General features: G+C 38.4%; 1 protein-coding gene across 1 annotated transcript in view; it reads left to right on the top strand.

Moving 5' to 3' along the window:
* Positions 1 to 19,070, top strand: part of MICAL2 (microtubule associated monooxygenase, calponin and LIM domain containing 2) — a gene marked incomplete at both ends in the record, with an annotated part of 95,550 nt that overhangs the window by 21,193 nt on the left and 55,287 nt on the right. Inside the window, 14 exons of the mRNA XM_079537885.1 lie at positions 1,048 to 1,148; positions 2,779 to 3,036; positions 3,876 to 3,991; positions 5,490 to 5,616; positions 5,831 to 5,921; positions 6,011 to 6,158; positions 8,159 to 8,358; positions 8,997 to 9,109; positions 13,545 to 13,616; positions 14,163 to 14,312; positions 15,520 to 15,621; positions 17,009 to 17,227; positions 17,445 to 17,546; positions 18,162 to 18,293. Of these exons, the coding sequence (XP_079394011.1) occupies positions 1,048 to 1,148; positions 2,779 to 3,036; positions 3,876 to 3,991; positions 5,490 to 5,616; positions 5,831 to 5,921; positions 6,011 to 6,158; positions 8,159 to 8,358; positions 8,997 to 9,109; positions 13,545 to 13,616; positions 14,163 to 14,312; positions 15,520 to 15,621; positions 17,009 to 17,227; positions 17,445 to 17,546; positions 18,162 to 18,293 (1,931 nt within the window). The remainder of the gene's footprint in view (positions 1 to 1,047; positions 1,149 to 2,778; positions 3,037 to 3,875; positions 3,992 to 5,489; positions 5,617 to 5,830; positions 5,922 to 6,010; positions 6,159 to 8,158; positions 8,359 to 8,996; positions 9,110 to 13,544; positions 13,617 to 14,162; positions 14,313 to 15,519; positions 15,622 to 17,008; positions 17,228 to 17,444; positions 17,547 to 18,161; positions 18,294 to 19,070) is intronic.

The raw sequence follows: 19,070 nt of genomic DNA, 5'->3' as shown, positions 1-19,070 counted from the left end.
TTCATTAAAAAAAAAACAAATGATAAAGTGCTGATGATGTCATAATCTTGCCAAGGGAAGTTATGTATATTTATGATGTGGTGGGATTTTCTTTTTAGCTTAGCTGTTGCCACACTGTTGTTTGTTTTGGTGTTTAAATTTTTCTCAACTGTTTAAAAAAAAAAAAGCCATGTCCAATCAACTTGAGCAGGGCTTTTTCAGTGCCCAAAGATTTCCCTGAAGGCACGGTTTGTTTTGTTTGTGTGTGTCTGTTCACATACTGAGTGAACCCTGTGAAAAAGGTATTGCCCTTCTAGGAGGGGTTTGTTTTTCTTTTCGATGTGCAGATCTGATAAAGTGCCATAAATATTTGAATATAAACAGTGAAATACATCTGTATGAATACATCTGTTTCAGAATAGTTGCATCCCCTGGAAGTACAAACAATTCCATTCTTACAGCTAATTTATTATTGATATTGCTACTGTAACAACATCAAAACTTCTGGTTAGACCCAAAGGCAGAAGTCTACCAACCTAAAAAGCATGTTGTTCCTTTTATTTCTCTTTCTCACCCCCGGAAGATTCATCATAGAATCATAGAGTGGCTTGAGTTGGAAGGGACCTCAAAAATTGCCTGGTTCCAAACCCTCTGCTTTGGGCATGGTGGCCAACCACTGAATCAGACACTAGATCAGGCTACCCAGAGCCCCATCCAACCTGGCCTTGAACACCTCTAGGAACAGAGCATGCACAACCACTCTGGGTAAACTGTTCCAGCACATCACCACTCCCTCAGTGAAAAACTTCCCCTGACATCTAATCTGAATCTCCTCCCTTTTAGTCTAAAACTGTTCCCCTTTGTCCTATCAAACATCCTATTAATAAGGTTGTAATTAACTGGCTTTTCCTTAGTAGAATGCCAAATATCTTTAAATTATGTTGAGACAAACTCATTGGGTCACTCCTTGGGAAAGTGGAACAAGAAGACCTAGTAGGTCTCACTATAGTGTTATTAGTAAATGACAGAAAATGCCTTGTGCGTTGTAACAAATGCATTCTCTTTCAGGAATTGACCTGGAGAATATTGTTTACTACAAAGATAGCACACATTATTTTGTGATGACGGCAAAAAAACAGAGTCTTCTGGACAAAGGAGTGATTATAAATGTATGTAAAAATTCTGGGTAAAGCTTTACTTCATTTACTTGGCACATAATAACTGTGAACATCTGCATAAATGTTATTCCATATTATGGAAGGTGTTTATAGACTTATTAGGTCACCTGATTAGAGCTCAGATCACTTAGGCTTTACGCTGTTGACTGTTGTTGTTGTTGTTGTTTTTCCTATTAGCACAAAGTTTCTATAGAGAGGTAAAAATTATACTTGCTAAATTTCTCACTTGTGAGACTGGCAAAAATGAGATTTTCATTCAGCTTAGAAATGTGTGGTGTTGTCACCACCCCAAAAATAAGAACCTTGTTTAAGGTTAACCTCGCACAACTATGTCCAACTTCATCAGACAAATGAGGAAGTGTTATAATCTACCCCAGGTTAAGTTGCAAATTCTCCAAAGTTAATAAAACCTGCTAGAACAAGTGTGTAAACGTGAGGGCATGAGCTTTCAAAAATACCTGGAAATTTCTGGGGCCTTTTGAAAAACAGTGGTTTTTTTCTTTTTCCTTTTATTTATTTTTTTTCTTCTCTAAAAGAAAGAGGTTGTTTTCCTTTGTTTCTAGAAAGTGTTTTGGCACTACTTAAGGCAGTATTTAAATTTCTCTTCCTGGAAATGCAGTAGTAGGCAACTTTTCTTGTGAATAAGACGATGCCAAAACAGTCAACTATAAATTCCCATAGGAAGTGCCTGTAGGGAACTGTTGGAAGACTTCTTTCTGATGGGACCACTTAACTCAATGCTACAATTTCCAGACTTTTTGGAGGATGCAACCACAGTGGTTGCCTCAGAGGTGACGGGACAGTGGTGGGTGGCCCCTGGAGCTAAGAGGCTGATGTCTTCAGATGGGTGGGATGGGGCATTTAAGGAAGAGGAGCTGTGGCCTGGCTGTCATTTTCCTGAGTCTCTCATATCTGAGTAAAGAGAACAATCTGCTGAAAGACAACTAGGCTCATAGCCATTCTGTGGCATCATCCTTGTGATTAGGGGTCTCATCCGTGATTAAGCTGTAAATAGAAACTGCCTTATTAATAATCTTTGGCTTTAAATAGAGTGACCTGTAAAGGGAATGTCCTTTACCACACTGACTGGAAAAAAGACACAAAAAAAAAAAAAAAAAAAAGAAAAAAAAAAAAAAAAAGAAAAATCAACCCAAGACAAGAACAGAAAAATTTCTGTGGTCCGAGTTTGACTGTGTGGACTTAACTGAGCTGTTAAGCCAAACCTTCAGGTTGAGAATGGCATATTAACATCATTGTTTCGTAGTTATTTCTGCTCCAATTTGTTTTTTTATGTAGGGTGTACTCAAATGAAAAAGAGTTGGAATGACAATGATCACATCTTTTGATAGAATTGAAGTTATGAAGAAAACACATATCTAAGGAGCTGGGAGGCTCCATAATATTTTATTGCAAATAAAGCTGCTTTTCACTATTGGCACAGTGTTCCTATTTGCGGTAGCAGAAGAAACCTATATTTGTGTACTTTTGAGAGATCACGATAAATTTCCCTTGGTTCTTTACACCGGGAGATGTACATTCCTCTCTGATGCTATGAGACAGCAAGGCTCCACTTCAGAGAGTTTAGATGGAGTATGTAATCCTTCACCCCTCTCTCTTGCAGGACTACATCGATACTGAGTCACTCCTCTGTGGGGAGAATGTGAACCAGAGCAATTTGCTGTCCTACGCTCGAGAAGCTGCTGACTTTGCAACCAACTATCAGCTGCCTTCCTTGGATTTTGCAATTAATCACTATGGGCAACCAGATGTAGCAATGTTTGATTTTACATCTATGTATGCATCTGAGAATGCTGCACTGGTGAGAGAAAGGCACAGGCATCAGCTCCTGGTTGCACTTGTTGGAGACAGTTTACTTGAGGTACACCTAGGCTTATTTTCCAAATACTTTTTTAAATCCAGCCATTTTATCTCCCTTCTCAAACAGTCTTTGTGTTCTCTTCCATGTCCTGAAACAAACGTACCTTCCTCAGAATAGACGTTTTATTCTTTTTTTTTTAAATGCCATAGTTTATGTCATAACTAATGCTTGGCTGGTAGTCCCTGTCTGGGATTCTGTTTTGCTTTATGCGTGTTGTATTTCTGTCTGAAAACTGTGAGCTGTGTGTCTTCAGCTTAGGTGCATGGTATAACTCTCCTGATTTCAGTCAGAGGGAAAAACTTAGTCCAAATTTTATTGCAGTCTCTTTGCTTTAGTATGTTTTCTTTCTTAAGTGAAAAGTATCCATTAGCTGTAAAACACACATTTGTTTTATTACTATTATTTTTAACCAAACTGACAGCCTGAAGTGTTTGAGAAGACTAGTCCAAATGAAAGAAAAAAAGGCATAATTCCCACCCCTCACACCCTGCCCCACCACCTTTCAAACAAACAAACAAACAAAAAAACCTGACTGATTTTTGACTACTCAGTCTTTTTTTTCCAGGCCTTACTTCTTGAAGTTAAGAAGTCAGTTTTTCAATGTACAAGTTACCAAAAAAAGAAAAAAAAAAAAAAAAAAAAAAAAGTGAAAGCACAGTCTTCTTCATTATCTGAGTCTTAGAGAAACCTCTAAAAACTGTAAGAGTTGGCTGTGCTGTATTTTAACTCTTTCCAGGCTGCTTTTCTAAGACTGTGTGAAATGTTCCAAATTCATACCGTAAGTTCTGTAATAAAATCTGAAGAAATACAAAGAGTTAAAATGTAAATGTTTCTTACAGCCTTTCTGGCCAATGGGTACTGGCTGTGCAAGAGGCTTCTTAGCTGCTTTTGATACCGCTTGGATGGTGCGGAGCTGGGCTCAAGGAAAGCCCCCACTAGAAATCCTTGCTGAACGGTGAGCTCTGCTTTTGTCTTCCTCATTTTCAGTGTGTTTTAAGGTGTTGCTGTGTTGGTTGAAGACAGTGGAAGATGAAACATCATCTGGATAAAAATTTTGTTTTCCCTGCAGTGGCATTCAGTTGAAATTATCCATTCTTTTAGGTAACTAAACAGTTTACAGTGGCACTTCTGTTGCTTTGCAAGCTTCTGTACAGGGATTCAGAGATCCAGCAGCATGCCTGACATGGGTCTAAATCATTAATTTAAATTATGAATGACTAGATTTAAGTATAATCTGTGGGAAAAATCTGATGTTATCTTTAAACCTGTAGTTTAACTACTACAAGTTGCCCAGAGAAGTTGTGGGTGCCTCAGTCCTGGAGGTGTTCAAGGCCAGATTGGATGGAGCCCTGGGAAGTCTAATCTAGTGGATGGCAGCCCTGCCCGTGTCAGAGATGTTGGAGCTCTGTCATCTTGAAGCTCCTTTACAACCTAAACCAACCATCCTATGATTCTATGATATTGTGAAAAGAAATAACACTCCAAGCACCTCAGCACCTGTGTTTTGTGTTTGTTGTTGTGGGGTTTTTTTTTGTTTTTTTTTTCTTTTTTTTTTTTAATTTCAGTAGCAAAAAAGATGTTCATTGCTGAAACAACCATAAACAAATACTTCAAAGCCAACAGCTTTCATTATTAGTATCTGTTTTTAACTTTGCTTTTTGGCTTAGTAGGTCAACTAGTCTGATAAATGTCTGCAAAGATGAATTGCTGTTATGCTGAATCATAAGCTTCTTTCTCTGTGTAATGACTTCTTGATCAGAGCAAAAACCTGTTGTTAACTACACCAGTAATCCTGGTGTGTCAATGGTCTGATGGTTGAAGTTGCTGACTTTGGTGCTGACAGCAGCTGCCCTGCTCTCCTGCAGCTACCCAAGCTTTTTAGGGGTAGATAGACTATAGAAATAGTCATGGTTGTGGTAATGCAAGTAGGAGTATTACAAACTACAGTGCTTTGAGGATTTTTAAGATAGAAGCGTGTGTGATGACTCAAACACTTCATAGTCCCCAGTGGAAAATTGAACAGCATAATAAAAAAGGCTGTGGTGGTTATAGGAATACAGAATGATGGGTTTTTGTGCTGTTATGTGGTAAAGAAGTTACTCCTTGGGTGGAGGTTAAAACAAAACCAGATGACTGTATGATGTAACCTTCTTTTTTTAAGTTCTTCTTCTTGCTCTCTTCCTGCCTCAGGAAAATATGGGCATAAGTTCTGAGAGTCTGTCTTTTTGTTGACCTTCTTTCTGTCTGGCATCCTTTTCCTGCTGAGTGGGGGTAAGAAGTGGGATGGATGCATTATGCAGTTAGTGCATAACATTTGTCCAGGCAGAATCAAAGTATAGGTGCAGGTAACTACAAAAAAAAAAAAAAAAAAAAAAACAACCAAAACTTTTTATTTAATGAATACCTTATAATCAATATATTTTACATCTTTTTTTTTTTTTTTTCTTTGTAAGGGAGAGTATTTATCGACTCTTGCCTCAGACTACCCCTGAAAATATTAACAAGAACTTTGACCAGTATACCATTGATCCAGGCACGAGGTACCCAAACTTGAACTCAAGCTGTGTTCGACCTCACCAGGTCAGTACTCAAAAGACTCGCCTGGGAAATCACAGGTGTTTGTTATTTTTGCTGGGTTTCTTTTGTCCATGTATGGCCACAAGTAGTACATAAAATCTTCAGAAGACTCTGTAGTCTAGATCCAGCTGTTGATAAAGTTAACCTAGAAAGAAAAAAAGTTTTTTTGCCCTTCAAGCAATTCTAACGTTGTGTTACAAATGATTTTAACTTGTAGGTGAAACAATTATACGTTACCAATGAGTTACAGCAATGTTCTCTTGAAAGAGCAAGCTCCATTAGAAGATCAGTGAATCTCTCAAGACATGGTATGTGGTATCTCGTGCTTGTAGTGAAATATTGAAGCTTTCTGAGCATACAAAAAATGATCAAAATATTTGCTCTTTGCTAACTGCAGAGTCGGACATTCGACCTAACAAACTCTTGACCTGGTGTCAGAAACAGACAGAAGGGTACCGTAATGTTAACATCACAGACCTGACTACCTCTTGGAAAAGTGGCCTTGCGTTGTGTGCAATTATCCATCGCTTCAGGCCTGACCTCATGTAAGTGACATCTGTAGATTTTAGGCATAGGATGTATCAAGTATTCACCAAAGTATAGCATAAGAGCAGCCAAAATACTGGTACTCTACAATTCCCTTCTATTTGTTTTTGCAAGGAAGTACGCACCATAGCCTGGTTTTGGGGCACAGGGTAGTAGGGTTGTTTTTGTTTTACCTTTTTTTTTTTTTTCTTCCCTGTGTGTCCTTGCATATGCAAAATGAAATGCATATGCTTTCAAAGATTTAGGAAGATTTTGAACCTTGTGACTCGTGATTATGTTCATGGGATTCACACAGTTACTTAAAATGAAAATTGCAGTGCTTGGAGAATGTGAGAGCTGTATTCCCAGGTCTGCCTGGAGACAGGTTTTTAGGGTATATTTAAAACCACAGTTGTAATGGTACTGTCAGGAGTTAGAAAAATACTTGGTTCAGTCTTAAATGAGCTGTCTTATGCCTGCTGTAGTGGTTACCAAAGTAGCCTAGGCAAACCCCAGGCCACAGAGGTGATGTGGGAGATGGCAGCCTTGCACAGTTCTTCATCCAGTGTCCTGGCATGTGGGCCCTTGAAAATTAACTATTCTAGGAATTGATTGTATGCCAGCTTCTCCATTTTTTTTACTGTGTTTCTGGGGTCCTTACCCTAGGCTTGACTTCTTATATTTGAATATTTTAAAAGGTTTCTCAGTTAGAGACAAGAGGGCTGGTCTGTAACTTGGAGCAGGAGTGGCAATAACTGGCAGGGGATCACAAGGCCTGCTTGTTGACATCTATGCTGGGGTGACTCTTCTGCCCTCTCCCAAATCCCCAAAATGCAGTGGGTTCTTTCTCTTGCCTTTCCACACAGATTAGTCGCTCACAGACTTAGGAGTTGTGAGTGAATTACTGTCAGCTGCTCTTTATTGTAGATAAATGAAAGAAATCATTGAGTTGTTTTTTTTTAATGCGGTATAATAATTTGGGGAAAAAAAAATAGGAATGATGTCCAGGGCACTTGCTTGTATACCTTTATCAGAGGAAGAACTAACACTGCACATTCTAAGAAAAAGGTTGATGGGTTGTTTGGGGTGAGGTTTTTGTGATGGAAGTTTTTTTTTGTTAGGTGAGTTGCTAAATAAATAAATAGAAACTTAAAAAGTAAAAATAAAAATAAAAATAAAAAAGAGGAGGGGGTAGAATGAGTGTGGCAGATGATTATGGATGGTTTTGTTGCCAAAGGAGAGAGTAGAAAGCAAAGTCGTCCTTGCTGTATGTGGGAAGTGTATCTCTTGGGCACTGCTCTCTAGAAAGTTGAAAGATTCCTGAGCTAACATATGTCATGCTGTTTGTTCACTTGCTTGGATCTTGTTGGCTTCTCCTGTTAAATGCGGTTGCTGAAGGAAGCATGTGGCCAGACGGGAGCTGTGCAGGCCAGTGAGGGACAGGCTGCAGGCAGTGCTGGGGCAGAGGACTGTGTGCACTCTCTGGCTCCAGAAATGGGTGTTGAGAAGAGAGAAATTCTTTTGGGTTCAAAAGCTCACATTCCTTATGAGGAGAAAGAAACTACTCTGCCTGGAGCTTTATAACTTATTCTCATTTATTTTAATAATGGATTTTGGAAGTTGTTCAAAGGTACTGGAGCCTTAAAATAAGTCTTAGAGAAAATGTATTAGAGAATGGTAATGCAGTTCCAAATGTGTGATATACTTATTTAGTGCACTAATAAATCTGGTTATGATATGTGCAGGAGCTCCTCATTCAAGCTGTGCATGTAACACCTTAAAGAGAAATGCAGTGCATCTGCATGTGTGCATGCACACATATAACATTTTTGTTTCGTAAAATACTCACCTAAATTACTCCTTGTGGTTTTGGTCAGAGTTAGGATTCACATGGTGAAATGCCCATGCCTGTTCTTACATTCTTGTCTTGCACCTCTCTGATTTACAAGGGGAACCTGTTGTGTTTCCAGGGGATACAGAGAGCAAACTGGTACTGATGCCTGTACATTCTCCCCCACAGAGACTTTGATGCACTGAACGAAGAGGACATTGTCAAAAACAACCAACTGGCATTTGATGTCGCTGAGCGGGAATTTGGAATCCCCCCTTTGACCACAGGGAAGGAGGTGGGGTCAGCTGAGGAGCCTGACAAGCTCAGCATGGTCATGTACCTCTCCAAATTTTATGAGCTGTTCAGGGGCACACCTCTGAGGACAGTAGGTAAGCTGAACTGTTGCGTGTTCTCCCAAGTTTGGGAAGTGGGAGCACTTCACCTAGGCTGCTCACAAGCACTGCGGCTGAGCCACCAGCCATTTCCCAATTGAGCCATTCTGGCACACAATAATGTCTGCAGTCATTACTTGTGCTTAGAAACAGAAAGGGGGAAGAACATGATGGGGCACCAAGGTTTTGCAGGTCCTTGATGGTTTCAGAGAACAGAGGCAGTTCACAGAATCACAGAATTGTAGGGGTTGGAAAGGGACCTCCAGAGATCATCAAGTCCAACCCCCCTGCCAAAGCAGGTTCCCTACACCAGGTAGCACAGGTAGGCATCCAGGCAAGTTGGATAACTGGATAACTGCAGTTGGATAACTGCAGCTTGAAATCACTAAGTTTGTGTATAAGGTCATTAAGAATCATTCTCTGTTAAGGGTGACTGCCTATGTCATGTCTGTTCCTTGATTTTTTTGTTGGTTTGTTAAAAACTTACCTCTGTATTGTATGCATTTTATAGCCTGAGTTTCTCATACATAATTCTTATTACTATTCAGCTGAAATGTAGTGGCATTGGCAATTTTTTTTTTTTTAAATTGAATAAGTATACTTCAGTCTTTTTTTTTTTTTTTTTTTTTAAACAGATGCTGGGGATAAGCAAAATGGAGAAAGTAATGAACTTTGCTCAGCAAAATCATCAAACTTCATCTTTAATAATTACATCAACTTAACTTTACCAAGGAAGCGAGTGCCAAAGGTAAACTGTGAAGAATGGTTTGCTCTGTAAATCTTTGTCTTTTAAAGGTGGAAAATTAACTCCTATGCTCATAAATAAGGGCGAAGATTTGTGTGCACGTTAAGGAAGTAAAATAAGATTTCAACAAAAATTAACATACATGAACGCTACATCGTTATGATGTTTGTAATGATAAAACTGAAGCATTGTCACTGTGAAATGGCTGAAGCATTAGTAAACCCAGTTAAGCATATATAATGCCAATAGTCTAATCTTAGTGAGAATTTGTGTGTATTTCAGGAGATTTCATATTCATTCTCCATATCAATCTTCTTCAGTGTAGATAAAAGGCAGGGAAGGAGGATGTTTTATTTGATGTGTTCCTAAGTTGCGGTTATCAACTCAAGATGTTGGAGTTGTTGGTTACATTACCTGCAATGTTTCTTGCTTTCTTTTTAGAAAGTTTCCTAGAGGTATTTTTAAGAAGTTTGGCATGGTGCTACATGCCATGTTTTGTAGTTTTACTGTTTTCTTTTGTTCTTGTTTTGTTGTGGTTTTGTTTTTGTTTTCTTTTCTTTTGATGGGGAAGTCTGAGATTTTGCTAGGCATGACTATTACTCCCTTTAAGAAAAATAGTATTGTATCTTTATATTCCTAGGTTTAAATATATATTCGTAATCTTATATATTTGTTCAAATAGTCACTGGTATGTAAGAAGTCTTAGAAGCTTTTTTGAGCAGTTAGAGGGTTCTATATTCTGCATGTGAGCCCTTCATATCCCTCTAGATATTAAAGCCTGCAAGGGTGGCAAACAGCAGACATACAGTTTAACTAACATGACCCTGGGATAGTGATCTGTTCAGACACATCTCTCTGTGTCACTTACTGATGAAAACTTATTGACATGCCCAGTTTATGTCCCTGTATGAAACACGTCAATGCCTGTACATGTTGCAATTAAAGACTGCAGTGCTTTGAAGAGGTGTGGAGAGCAGAGTTAATACTGTCTGACATAGGATTGTGTGCAGTGGGAGTATTGCCTTTGTATTTCTGAATGGACTATAAGTTCAAAAGTTCTAAATTAGAAGTTGCTGTAATGAAATTATTCTGTTTCGCCCTCTGCTTATTCATTAATTTGGTCTTCTGCTGAAGGAAGACCTTGAGGAGGGGTTTTGCTTTCACAGCCAAACGTCACTTCATTTTAAATGGGGAGTGTCTGCCAAATCTAGCTCCCAGGCAGTAGTGTCTTGCTGAAATTAACCAGTGCTAGTTAGACAGCAGTGTGTGCTTCTCCACCAGAATGAGTTCAACTTATGTTTTCTGACATACAGCTTTAAGCAAAACTGTTCCAAGTTTTGAGTTTCCTAGGCTAGACAGAAATTTGTTTGTTTTGTTTGTTTTTACAGACCTCCTTAATACTTCATTGTTTCCTTTATTCCCTATGCAGTATTTGCCAAGTTTTGCCTGCAGAAACACAAGTTTTCTGCTCTTTTGAGTGTGGTGTCCTTAATAAAAAATCAGGTGTATATTTATTAACTTAATCAATGTTTTAAATATGTTTCTTTTTGCATTTGTTACTATCTTACCTCCTTAATTGTGGTAGAGATGTGGATTGTTTTTATTTTGTTCTTTTTGGTTGCCTGAAAAACTACTTCAGAATTTCCAGATATTTCCTAGAGTTACTTATGTCTCAGATGTTTTCCATTCACAAACATATTTTCTAAACCCGTGGACAGTCAGCTGCCCCGTAAGCTCATATATCCTTGTTAGGAAATAACTTTTCCCTGACATCCACATACAGACAAAACAAAGTGGCATTTTTCCCATCTAACTAAGCACTGAGAAAGTAAACAGGCAAAATAAACATTGCATTTTCTTGTGGGTGACATCTTTAGAAGAAAAACTTTTTTTTTTCCTGACCACAATGTTATTATTTTTCTCTGAGTTATTTGCAGAAGTAACTAGTAGTAGTGGGGAAATCTTTCCATTACTGAGGCATACAGCCCTCTGACTAACCTCTCATTGTAAAACATGCCTTCTGTCTAACAGGAGGTGAATTTCTTGGCACTACATGAAAGCATGAGGTGATTTGCATGATGGGCCCCTTCAGTTTCACACCACAGGGGCTTGTTTGAACAGAGAAGGGGAAGCAATATTTTGCAAATCAGCTTGAGGAGTGAGATTGTCAGGGGCATTTACTTTATGTGAGGCCTTACAGCCTCGTCATGGATGGTGCATGAAGCTTAACAAGAAATACACTGCTCAGACTGGGACAGAAATTTGCAAAGACGTAACAGTGGGAAACCACCTAGCTGGGAAATAGGACTTCTTGGAAGGTAACCACTTGAGTTAGAGTTTGGCTGTCTCTTCAGTTTTGTGGCTCTTTCCCCTGTGAAAAGTAGTGTTGAGCGTTATCCAGGTATGACAGGAGAAGAGCACTTAGGTATCACAAAATCAGAAAACATCTGGAGCACTGTAATATCTCATTGTGAGCTCTGTACCATCCAGTTTGTCCTTTCATTTGGCTAGACAGGGGATCTTTATCTGGGCACAACTGGTGAGAGACCAGGAGGTGCCTGGCATTGACGGGATTGTTGTTATCCTGGCAGCACTGGGCTAGATTGAGTAGTGTTTCCCATTTTTCTTCCTGTGTCAAATGGAACTTGAGATTTCCTGTACTCTAGACTAAGAAATGAATTGAGGTGTTTATGCAACGAAGAGTATGATCTTTCTTGGAGTTTTGTTAGGCAATTAAATTGCTTTGTTTTTCACTTCTTTGTAACAAAAGTCCTTTATGTGGATTCTGAAAGGCAACATCTTGTTTGCTTCATTCACTTAGGCAAACTCTACTTTTATGTGGTATAGATTATTATGCAGAATATGTTGTTGTTCGCTCTTGCTTGGTAGACTAATGATTCTAAGTATTGTAAAACTGCGTTACTGAAAGCTGGTGCTTGGAAGACAAAGAACCAGAGCATATGGAGTAATCAAAATATTGTCATTTGATTCTTTTGGTGTTTGCCCAGAAGTTGTTTGGGATTATTTTTATTCACTCCATAATGACTTACTATAAACACGGCATATATATAAAGGAAGACTCTGTTCTTTGATCCATCTCTTTATTCTTTTTTTCTTTCTCCAAACTGGATGAGCAGTCTGTGAGTTACCTTGCGGGAAAATACAAGTAAATGGAATATAGTTCATTGTTCATAAAATAGAGCCAAACATGATGTTTACAATACAAAATCTCTCCATAACCTGACTAGATAAATTGTCAGTTCTTTAAGAATGAATTCAATAAAAAATGATGCAAACATTTATTAACTATTTTGCAAATTGGGGCAGTCTGAGGCATGAAATATTGTTTGTGTTGTGTCCAGCAAAATAACCGAGTATGTGCATAGCTTAAGAACAAAGTAGGCAGTTTGGTTGCTTAAATACTACTGTGTAAGTCCATAATGGGGCAGCTGAACCCTACAAGGCAGAAAGACGCAGACAATAATTGCTCAGGCTGGAGAAGAGAAGGCTCTGGGGAGACCTGATAGCAATCATTCAATATCTAAAGAGGAGCTAAAAGAAAGAAGGGGACAGGCTCTTTATCAGAGTCTGTTGTGATAGGAGAAGGGGAAAATAGTCTCAAACTAAAAGAAGGGAGATTTAGACTGGATATAAGAAAAAAATATTTTTACAGTAAGGGTAGTGAAGCACTGGAACAGGTTGTCCAGAGGAGGTGGTGGGTGTTCTGGCCCTGAAGATATTCAAGATCAGGCTGGGAAGGAGCTCTGACCAACCTCATCAAGCTGTACATCTCCCTTTACATTGCAGGGGAGTTGGTCTAAACGATCTTTAAGGGTTGCTTTCAACTCAAATGATTCTGTGAAAAGAAAGGGATATACCTGCACCATGAATGCATGTTCTGCATATGAAAATCTAGACTGAAGGAGATGGGGATCCGTAGTGGAAAAATTTCCTTGGGGTTGTGCTGTTCATCTGGAAACCAGCGTCATCTAGATTAAAATTCACAGAATAACTGATGCTCTAATGCCTTGCTTGTTTGTTCGTTTGTTTTCCAAGAACGTGCTAGTGCTTTATGAATTACAAGCTCATTAGTACTGAAGGAAGCAGGTAAACAAGGAGTTGCAGGTCCCTTGTTGAACAAGGTTTATGCGTTTTCCCCATCAGATTTGAGTAAGAGCTCCCAGTCAGGGGCTCCTGTACTGCTGATAAACATGATTACTGCCAGCAGGACTTGTCATGTGTGCAATGATCCTGCTGAGCTGGAGGAGAGTGATTATGAGTGCTGTGCTGGCACCGCTCGCCTATGGTCATGTTATTTAACAGAGGCCAGACCATACTTACCTGGTAATGGAAGCAAGTATTGTGGGAGGAATGGATTAGTTAAATTTCATAATTTCTGTACTAATCCAGATATTTTGTTTTGGCTTTCCTGTTTCAGGTTGAAGGGAAAACAGAAGAAAACGAGACTAACAAAAGACGTCGCAAAGGTCTTTTTGGTGTCTTTGAGGAGGTTGGTGTTAAGCAGTGTCAGCACCTATCCAGTTCATTGCAAAGCACCAGAATTGAGGAGGCAGTGGGAATTAGAAGAATGGGGTTTGGACTCTTATGCTTGCTGGGAACGAAAAACCTTGTCACCTGAAAACTTGAATTCACTGTTCTGTGCACTGAAGAGAAGATACATTTATTTAAATTGTTTGATAGAAATAAGAGCTTTAGGTCAATCACACTAGTTCATTTTCTTTCTGATGCTAGAATATTAATGTATAAGGTTTTTTCCTTTTTGCAATTCAGTTACTTAAACATTGTTTGTCTGTGTTTGAAGAGTTTGTGTTGTAGCTTGATTGCTGCTCTCTCTCCTAGGTTGGTAACCTTTGTGACTGCTTTGTGATCACCAGTATTGATTTGTGTTCCCTATTTACTGCCCTCATGGAATTTTGCATGCTAAGCAGTGTCAATTTTAAGATACTGTAGATTCTTTGCTGGTTAGAATGTTATTTTCTCTCTTTGTTAATGTTATTGCTATACTTGAGAAAAACAATTTGTTCTTTTATTGTAGGCCTCAGGATTTTCAAGCCAGGAGACAAGTGTTGGGAAAGAACAGAATGATGGCAGAGAAGGAATAAATCAGAATAAAGTTAAATCAATGGCAACTCAACTATTGGCAAAGTTTGAAGAGAATGCTCCAAATACAATTTTTCGGAGGCAGGTAGGTCATAGATGAACATCAAAGTCACCTCTCAAATTAAACAGTAGTCCCTCCATGTGAGTGTGATGCAGATTTTGGGGGGGGGGGGGAAGTGGATCTATTAGATGTTTGAAGTGGATTTTCTTCCTTTCATGTTTTAAATTCTTTATGCATATTAAAGAGTATTCCTCCTAGTAATTAGGGAATAAACATGAGTAAGTAATATGGAGATATTATACCCTATATTATAGGGTACATTAATATCATGTAGTGGAATTTCAGAGTCTGGAAATCTTCTGTAGAGCAATCTAGAAATTTAATTTGTATAGGAGTCTCTTGGGCTGTGTATGGTATCACAACAGAATTTTTTCTCATAAATGCAGTAATCCCAGCAAATAATCCCAGGCTTTGAAGGTAATGATGGCAATCTCAAAATCACACTTAAGTCAGCAAGATGGCTTCCTGAATCAGCTGAATTCAAACCTGATACTTTGGAGAGAGAAAAAAAAAAAAAAAAAAAAAAAATGTCTGAAGAAAGGATATGCAAGGTGTCCAAGAGCTGTCAAGAGTGGTAGCCTTCTTGATTTTGTGCTTTGTCAATTTAAATATTTAAGTCTTCAAGAAGTGCAGTCTTCATAGTTGTCAAGTGACTTTGATAGTCAACCACTGCTGTCTGCATTCTTCCCAGCTATGTCAGTGCCTTGGAATTTGTGAAACCTGTACAGAACTTTGCTTGTTCATGTTCAAGGAAGCCTTGATACATTTACCCAAGGTTAACATTATAGACTTAGGGCAGAGTGGCTGGAAGACTGTGTAGAGGAAATGGACCTGGGAGTATTGATGGACACTTGGCTGAACATGAGCCAGCAGTGTGCCCAGGTGGCCAAGAAGGCCAATGGCATCATGGCTTTTATCAGAAATAGTGTTGCCAGCAGGAGCAGGGAGGTGATCATCCCTCTGTACTCAGCTCTGGTGAGGCTGCACCTTCAGTACTGTGTCCAGTTTTGGGCCCCTCACTACAAGAAAGACACTGAGGCTTAATAGGTTAAAGGTTAGTAAAATGAGTTGTGGACGAAAATTTGCAAAACATGCTGATGAAGCTCTGTAGTGGTATCTGTTTAAAAACAGCTTTTATTTCTTATTCTCAATATCTTGGAATCCTATTTACTATCTTCCTTTTTTTTTTTCCCACTCTGTCTTTATAATTAAAAAAAAAAAACTATACAAGGAGCAAATAGATAGACCAGCACAGCTCTCTTCTGACTCTCCTGTTAATCCTCGCTTTGCTCAACCTAAAGATACAAGTCTTCTGTCTCAACCAAAAAGGCAGGTAGGAACTCACGTGGGTTAACATTTGACAAGCGTACTGTTCCTCTTTCTGATGAGGACTCATTCATATATATACTTAGCTAAGATTTATGAAAACTACTGTAAAGTTCAGTGCTTTTTTAGACCTGCTTGACCAGATGAGAAAACTTTTGGAAAGAAGTAGTATCTGCATGGAAAGAACTTGGACAACCTGTAGTGTTGATTTATGTATAATCACACCTGGACTTCACTCTGTGTAACTATCGTTGCATATCTGCATTTAGCATGCAAGAAAAGAACAACAGTAGCTGAAAAAATTCTGTGTATGTACATAATGCTTTGTGCAGTTTCCACTCTGAGAAAACTGGCAGTATATCTAAGATAAAGGCTTAAGCATTGAAAATCTGATTTTAATGACCAGATTTTCTACTTCTTTAAGTAGAACTTGTGAGAAATACTGCTAGAAGCTCTTTTGCAGCATCATATACATGGAGTGAAATTTTTTAGTATACTTAGTTTAATTCACTTTATGTTAGAATTTTCAATGTTAGTAAATATTCTGTAGTGATCTTCCAAGAGTAGTCTGCAGCAAAGTGGGATCTGAATTGCATTGGAATTCTTCATGGCAGCTTGAAAAAAAAATGCACATTCATTAACAAGTTGTGAATTGATTATTTTTAAGGCAGATGTGCTGTTCTGTAACACTGGGAGCACACCACACTGATTGAGATTAGTGTTTTTTAATTTTGATTCTGAGAAGTTTGGAAAGTTTGTATAATTTCTTTCAATTGGACAAATGGAATGAAGTAGAAAACTATCATGAAAAGACCAACTGGAAAGTAGTTATTAAGACTGAATTTGACAAAGCTGAACTGACTGACTTCAATTACTTGAAAAGCTCTTTCATATGAAGTTTAAAAATCAGAGACCCATTCTGAGCTCCTCAGAAAATGCTTCAAATCTGAAGAATGTTACATCTTGTGTCATGTCACGTTAGATCTAACATTACACCAAAGTCGACTGCTGGTGTTTTCACACGTTCATTCCCTGGTTTCAGGCAGATGCAGTGCTAAAAAAAATCTTGAATAAAACAAAAGCAAAACTAGAAGGAGACACATTGTGATGTTCTCCACTGATGCTGTGTGGGGTTATTGGTGTAGAAGCTGGGATAAACTTAGGGGAGGATGCCAGCACTTTCATAAGTAGCACTGATGTGTTTCTGTGCATGGGCATGAGCAGTAGATGTGCAATAAATAGTGGAGAGAGATTGCTGTGAGACCCAGGAGAGCATTTCATTTCTAATTCTGTGCATGACTGTGCTGTGCTTTTGTAAGCATCTTTAAAAACCAAGTGTGCTGCATGGTAGTGCAGAAGGGAGATTTTTTTTTTTCACTTCAAGTGTTTCCCAGTTTCAGGTGGTAGCTAGACCTGAACACGAGGTGAGGGAAACCAAACAGTCTTTAAATGGTTCTGATCATATGGCCAGGAGACCAAAGGCTCTAGAAAAACCAGATATCCAGCGCAGTCTGTCAGAAACATCTGAAAATCTTGCATCTGCTTGTTCTGCTGCATTTGTACTTTCTGGAGTGCTTGAACGTCTTCAGCACCTGGATGAAAAAATGAAACAGGTGATAAGCAATTACTTTTCCTTTCTCTTAACCACATATATTAATCTGCGTGCTGCATTTTCCCTGGATATGCTTGCTTTTTATCTGTTCAGCTTAGGTTACATTAAGAGAATTAAAATACTTTCTGCATACTTGCTGTATTCTGATGATATCTGTGTTGTTAACTGAAATCTTTCTCTTTCTTTCCCTGGCTTTCCTTTCCTGACTCTTACTGCAGAAAAGAGCTCAGACCATAGCAAATAGAGAATTCCATAAAAAGAACATTAAAGAGAAAGCAGCACATCTTGCCTCACTGTTTGGATACATGGATTTTCCAAAGGTGAATATTAGGTTTTGTACCTGAAGAATTGCTGAGTTAGAAGAGTGATCTTAGAATTCTTGGGTAAAAAAAAAAAAAAAAAAAAAAAAAAAGCCATGATTTTGCTTTTAACCTTTCATTCATCTTGAGTAGATCAGATAAGTCATTTAGACTCCATTAAATTTAGTAAAAACTTCAGTTTAAATATTATTGCATAATTTAATTGAGGTAAAACACAATTATAATCATAAAGGTGGTCAGAGTACCATAGCATAAGAGAAATGTCTTGGCATGGTTTATTCGTTTTGTTTACAAGTATACACTATTATCTCACTGTTTCTAATGAATTGGTGAGCAGTAGCTCTCAGTCAGTGAAATTTGGCATTTTTTTTTTTTTAATGCTTTCTTAACTTATTGCCCATTGCAATTATTTTTATAAGAAAGCTGAGTGTAATAATACCATCTGAGATGAAGTTTTGGTCACGACGATTTCAATGGCTCCTCACTATGCAGAATTAGAGAATGGTCCAAAATTGTAGTAATCTTTTTTTCTTGTGCATGACTGTGAAGTTATTCTCTTAACCTGTGCTAATGTCACTCTCTTGGATAACTCTCCTCTGTTTCTGCTCTACACAGAATAAGCTGCCTACTAAAGGCTTATCCCATTCTCAGCCCCCAACTCCCTCTTGCCCTCCACCTCATGATTCAGCTGCTGCCTCTTCTCCATCATCTGTAGGTTCAGCTTCCCCTGTTCTTCCTTCTAGACAGGTACTCTATTAACAGATTTTTCCTGTAAAATCCAAACTTGTGGTAAGGCTGTTTGAGAAATGGCTTGGATGAAAGGTGCTGCCTTTGCACGGTGGATCTATTCTATAGTTTGTATTTCACGTTAGAATTTTCTTCACCATGGTGAATTCTGCATGTTTGCAAGAGGAAAGTCAACAAATGGGTTGGCTATAAAGCTAAAGAATAGAACAAATAATTGAGAAAGTTCTGGCTTAAATTCTGAATTTTTGGTATTGATGTTTAATTTCAGTGCTCTGTTGTTAGATAATGCCACAGAAATGCTTAATGGAGAGATAGTTTCACATAGTATATCTGGATGTTAGGGGATTAGTTAGCTGTGCTGGGTGGGTATTTGTCTTTATAAGATTATCAGTTGGGTCTGCAGGGAAGAATCTGGGTGACAATGGTTATTTTAAATAGAGGATGTGTGTTAGGATTGTGTAAGCACGTGTTGATACAATAGACTTCACTGTTTTGCTTGTTTACTTATTTATACTTTAAAACTCACTTCTGCATGTGAATTGCTAGAACTCCGTTCTTTGCAATGCAAGCTTCATGCAGGGGAAACCAGCATAGACTTAATGAAAGCAATTTGGTAACGTGAATAAGAGATATTCAGCTGTTACTGCTTATGCTAGTTTTAAAATGTGCTTTTGTCTGAGGAAGATGAGGTGACGTTGGCTTCCAACTCTTCTGTTTCATAAGTGTTTTAATTGAGGAAAGTTGGATATGTTTCAGCTTTTTAGAGCCAATAAAAGG

Source organism: Tetrao urogallus (genome assembly GCF_951394365.1).
Source record: "Tetrao urogallus genome assembly, chromosome: 6".
NCBI lineage: Eukaryota > Metazoa > Chordata > Aves > Galliformes > Phasianidae > Tetrao > Tetrao urogallus.
This window is presented reverse-complemented; position numbering and strand designations above follow the sequence as displayed.